We start from the raw sequence: 5637 nt of genomic DNA on the forward strand, positions 1-5637 counted from the left end.
AAACAAATAAAATAATGGAACAGAATTGAAAGTCCAGAAATAGACCCATACATCTATGGCTGATTGATTTTTGACAAGGGCCCATGCGTCTACAGGTGATTGATTTCTTATAAGGGTGCTAAGTTCATACAGTGGAAAAGAATAGCTTCTTCAACAAATGCTGTTGGGAAAACTGGATCTCCACATGCAAAAGAATGCAAGTGGACCCCTCACACTCTATACAAAAATCAACTCACATAGATCAAGGACCCAAATACAAATGCTAACACTATAAAACTCTAGTAGATAACATAGGGGCATATCTTCATGACCTAGAATTCTGCAATGGGTTGTTGGATATGACACCACAAGCACTAGCAACAAAAGAAACAATAGATAAATTTTATTTCATCAAAATTTAAAAGTTTTGTGCCTTGAAAGAAAATATAAAGAAAGTGAAAAGACAACATTAGAAAATGGGAGAAAATAGTTGCAAGCCACTTATCATACAAGGGCTTAGTATCCAGAAAATATAAAGAACTTTCACAATGCAACAACAAAAAGACAAACCCAATTTAAAAATGGCCAAAGGGCTTGAATAGACATTTCTCCAAAGAAGGTATTCAAATGGCCAATAAATACATTAAAAGATGTCAACATCATTAGCCATTAGGGAAATACAAATCAAAACCACAATGAGAAACCACCCTACACAAGGATGGCTATTATTAAAAAATGGAAAATAGCAAGTGCTGGAGTGGATGTTCAGAAATTGGAATGCTAATGTATTGTTGGTAGGCATGAAAATGGTGCAGCCACCATGGAAAGCATGGGTCTTCAAAAAGTTAAATATAGAATTACCATATGACCTGACAATTCCATGTCAAGGTTTAAACTCAAAGAGAGTGAAAACAGGGTCTCAGTTTACCTGTACATCACTGTTTATAGCAGCATTATTCACAATAGCTAAAAGGTGGTAACAACCCAAATGTTCATCAACAAATGAATGTATAAACAAAATGTGGAACATACACACAATGGAATATTATTCAGGCATAAGAAAAGAATGAAGTACAGAGACATGCTGCAACATGGAAGAACCCTGAAAACATTATGCTTACTGTAATAAGCAAGACACATCAGGACAAAAAGTATATGATATCACTTACAAGAGATGACTGGAGATAGCAAATTCCCAGAGATAGAAAGCAGCTTTAGAGGTTACTGGGAGATGGGGGAAGGGGAAGTGTTTAAAAAAAAATTAAAACCACCCAGTCATGGGTTGGGTATGGGTAGGGTGGTGTGGTGCATGAGAGATTTGGTGAGGAGAAGAGTGAGGTCCTGGGGATGCTTTGGGTGGTGCCAAGGCTGCTTGGGGTTTCCTCCTGAGGCAGCACTTGTGAGAGTTCAAGATGCCCTATGAAAATAAGCAGGGGCCTTGTGACCTTCCAGGAGATTCTGTTGGCTCAGAGGTGGCTGGACCTCTGCTCCCCTGAATGGACCCCTCACCCACAGAGTTGACCCCACCCCTCGGTCAGGGACTCTGTCTCTTGCACCTTACATAAGGATCCATTCTAGGACCAGAAATCAAGCCAGGTACCACAGGGACAAGTCCACTATCACTAGGCCCCTTTGGGAGGCACCTACAGTCCAGGAAGACTCCACCATGAAGCTGACCCCTTCCCATTACTCCACTGAGTCACAGGCAAGAGAGTGGCCAGGCCTGGGGGAGCAGTAGTCCCCCGCCTCACTGGGAGGCAGTCTGGCCAAACCAGATGAAGCTGCCTTCCTGCATATGGAATGAGCTCCCAGGGAAGCTACAGCAGTACCCAGAGCTGGCAGCCCCCTCCCCAGGCACAGATCATGCTGGGCTGCACCAGGCTGACAGCTCAGAGGTGCAGGCAATGCTGAGATGCAACAAAGTCTTGAGTGGGCAACTCCATTCTTGCATTCTTCTTCTTGCAATCAAGCAAGAGGGATAAGTGGCTTTGGGGGTCTCTATTCTCATTTCAGTTTCAAGCCCCAACACCCAGCTACGGTCCCTGGGTTTTCAGTCCACTGACTCAAAAATGAGGCCTGACTGGTTCCCGGGTGGGTCTTTTTCCAGCCTTCTTGGGGTTGGCAATGGGGATGGATGGGCATCCATGGTACATACAAGGAGAGGCATCCAGTCCTGGCCCAGGCTGGTAGAATCTGTGGAGAGTCCTGTCCTGATGGGGCCCAGGTCTGGGATCCAGCAGCAGCCTCCTCCTCCTTGTCCTCAGGCCTCTGCTTTCACTGGCCCAGCATACAGGCCTTCTTACAGGCCACTGCAGACACCAGAGCAGCGCCCCGGCCGCTGCCCTCTTGGGACTCAATGAAGGTGATCTCACAGTCGGGCGTCAGCCTCCTCACACTGGCATGAAACCGGTCCTTGAAGCTGGAGAGAAGGGAATCAGGGCTGGCCACTACCCGCCCCCCCCCCCCCCAGACTTGCCCTTCCCACCCTTCAGAGCCAACTCCTCAGCGGCCTGAGTGCCGCTGCAAGGAGGGGACACTAGAGAACCCAGGCAGCCTGGAGCAAGGGATCTTCTTCAGAATTTGGGTCAAGGAGAAAAAGGAGGGGAGGAAGGCAGGCAGAGGGTGGAGAATTCCTGTAATGGTGAGCCTGAAGGTTTTCGGGGAACATGGGTTTCAACCTCAGTGCTTAGAACAGTACACGCATCTAGAGGAAGGGTGGGCCCGAATGGGAGATGGAGGCTCCGATATGACCAGCCCCCACCCTAGGCGCCCCTCTGCCCTCCTGTGTGCTGTGGGCTTACCTGGGGTGCAGCTTGTACACGGAGCCGTCCACGCCCACAGTAATGTGCAACATGTCTTCGCTGCGGCTCTGGCGCATACGGTTGATGACGGCTGCCAGCCCAGCTGAGCACATCTGCGCGGCGCGCGTGGACACGCTTTCGCAGGCATGGCGCACAATGTCGCAGTCGGTGGCCGAGGGTCGCAGCCCCAGTGTGCTCAGGATGTTGTAGATCTGCTTACGGTCGCCTGAGTCGCTGCAGGGTGAGGGGCAGGAGGTGGAAAGGTCGCCGCGGGCCTCGCCAGTCTGCCCACCCCCAAGGGGGACCCCACCTCCACCCTAGGGCTCAGCCTCCAGACCCGCGTGGGACCCTCCGGGTCTCACACCTCCCCCTCGGAACTGGAACTCCGGTATATAATGAATGAATAGCTCATTTTTCCTTCCTCCCATCTTTAATGTTGAAAAAAGACAAGAAGCCGCCACAAGGGTCCTGAGCCACTCCGTGGGCCTCCAACCCAATGTCATGACTCTCAGGAGAACTCCGTCTCCACGTCTAGTGCCCCCTGAGCCCCGCCGCACCTCTCCACCTGCGAAACGAAGCGCGTCTCGAAGGCGCCCCGCGTGCGCAGGTGCTCCGAAGCCTCGCCGTTGAAGAGCAGGTTCTGGTCCACAAGCTTCAGCAGCACGAGCCGCACCAGTTCGCCCATGTACTTGCCGCCGATGATTTTCTCATACCTGCGGCAGAGGGCAGGCGGACGGATCACCGCGAGGCGCTTACGCAGAAACTAGCCCAGCCAGAGGGTGCGTAGGTGGGAGTGGAGATGTGACGCCAGGCCCCGCCTGGGGACCCCCTCCTTCCGCCCTGTGGCTCTAAGTATGGGTTCAAACATGGCACAGCCACTATGACGTGTGATAACTTCACCTGAGGGGTTCAGAACCTGGTTGGGTACTTGGAGGAGCCAGGGCCTGCTGCTGGCAAGGGCGGCAGAAAGGGAGTGGAGAGGTGGAGAACCCAGCTGGCATCCTTCTGAAGCCACTCTCGTCAGGGCCCTAAGCATATGCCCAGTGAGGGGTTCTAGTGTCGTCACCCCAGGTGAGAGCTGGGGCACCCCTAGGGGTGTGAACTAGGACATCAGCTCTTGATACTCGGTGGAGCTGGGCGTGAACTTCCTGAGTGTCAATGAGCTTCAATCTCTGCATCTTGGAATACATTTAATGCTAGTGGCCAAGGGGTGTAAGAACATCAGAGATGAAGCGGACAAGGCTCAACTAGCACACCCTGATGTAGAGTAGAAGGCAACTGAGTGATGACAGCTGGGGTCAGTGACAAGCTCTGTGGCGTGCCTCTCAAGCTGGGGTCTGCACCCAGCAGCGTGCAGCACAATATCAACACGTATTTGCTTTGGGGAACTCGAGGTTCAACACAATTAATCTTTGCCGCGTTTCCCAGAGCCTTTGTTGTGACCTTGTCCTCTGTGAAACTTCCAGGAGGCGGAGATTGCTCCCCTCCCCCATCATCTAACCAGAGACCCTCTTTCTGAGGCCCGAGCATTCCCATCTGTGCTGTATCCAGCCCACAGAGGGGCCACTGTAACTGGGAGCAGAATGAACGGACCCAGGAGCCCGTGGAGGAAGGGACTGTCAATTTGCTTTTCCCCAGAGGTGTTTAAAAACAAGACCATTATGTGGCAGAGGTCAGGGCGCCCATCTGCTGCTGCACTCGACCGGCGCAGCCCAAGCGCAGCTGTTCAGAGGGGTTGGGGTTGGGGGTGGGGAAGGTACCAGGGCGGGAGCTGGGCGGGGCGGTCCTTACAGCTGCTGACCAGGGTTCACGGAGTTCTCGTCCACAACGCGGTCATACTCCAGCAGGAACTCGTCCAGCTCGCCCGAGTCCCCGAAGGCGCCCCACTCGGTGTTGACACACATGCGGCCCTCGTTTCCCTCCACGAGTTCCACGTTGTGCATCTCCTCCATGTAGCAGGCGTTGCAGCCAGTGCCTGCGGCGGGAGGCAGCTTCAGGCCCTGCCTTGCTGTGTCTGTCCCCCTAACCCCACCCCCTGCTGGATGGTGTGGGAGTACAGCAGGAGTAGGGCACCTGGGGAGGAGAACCCCATCTCTCTGGGATTCCAACGGGCAGGGAAGTTCTTTTGGCCCAGTGTCCTCCCACCCTCCATTCTTCGGCCCCCATACTGCAGTGAAGGGCCTCCTTGCATTGCCTGGATCAGTGGAAAGACCTGGGCTAGGTGCGGCCACCCCACCTCTCTGGGCTATAAAAAGTGTGCCCCCACCCCACTCCTCAGTCCATCGTGGACAACTGCAGGCAGCACCAGCTATGACATTTGCAGGGTCTACTGCAAAGTGAAATGTGAGGTCCCTTATTCACAAATTATTAAGAATTTCAAAATGGTGACAGCAGGGCATCAAGTCAAGCTCGAGGCTCTTCTGAGGGGGTGAGAGATGGGGTGTGAGTCTGCACTGGTTGCTTTCCTGTAAGATGGTCAAGGTCTGCAAACTCGAATGCCCTTAGGAGCCAGGCAGGGCACGTGAACAGGCCACAGGGGTCAGGAGGTCACCCCTTTGCCATCTCTGCCCCATGAGGGGTTTGCATGGACAGAACGATTGTAGCCTGGCCTGGTAATTTGTTAAGTACTTGGACTGTGGGGCCTCTCAGATGGCTGGGAACCCCCTGTTCTGTGCAGCCTTCTATGGACATGGGCCTTGGCACAGCCTTCTGGGAGGTAAGAGGGGCTCCCGGAAGAGGGGAGGATCTTACCCACAATCATGCCGACCTCACACCGGTGGTCCTCATAGTAACAGGATATCATCGTAGCCACGGTGTCGTTCACCATGGCAACCACATCCATTTCAAAGTCCTGCCA

The 5637-nt window shown here is 53.0% G+C and overlaps 1 protein-coding gene across 1 annotated transcript; it reads right to left on the minus strand.

The window, feature by feature from the left end:
• Positions 1–1941: 1941 nt before the first annotated feature.
• GCK (glucokinase) lies at positions 1942–3586 on the minus strand. Its single transcript, XM_077162010.1, has 3 exons — positions 3338–3586; positions 2781–3014; positions 1942–2398 (listed from the first exon to the last, which is right to left on the minus strand). The coding sequence occupies exons 1-3, from the start codon at positions 3463–3465 to the stop codon at positions 2254–2256; spliced, it is 507 nt and encodes a 168-aa protein (XP_077018125.1). The 5' UTR covers positions 3466–3586; the 3' UTR covers positions 1942–2253.
• Positions 3587–5637: the final 2051 nt, after the last annotated feature.

The sequence above is a fragment of the Tamandua tetradactyla genome, chromosome 1, assembly GCF_023851605.1.
Source record: "Tamandua tetradactyla isolate mTamTet1 chromosome 1, mTamTet1.pri, whole genome shotgun sequence".
In the NCBI taxonomy this organism is placed as follows: domain Eukaryota; kingdom Metazoa; phylum Chordata; class Mammalia; order Pilosa; family Myrmecophagidae; genus Tamandua; species Tamandua tetradactyla.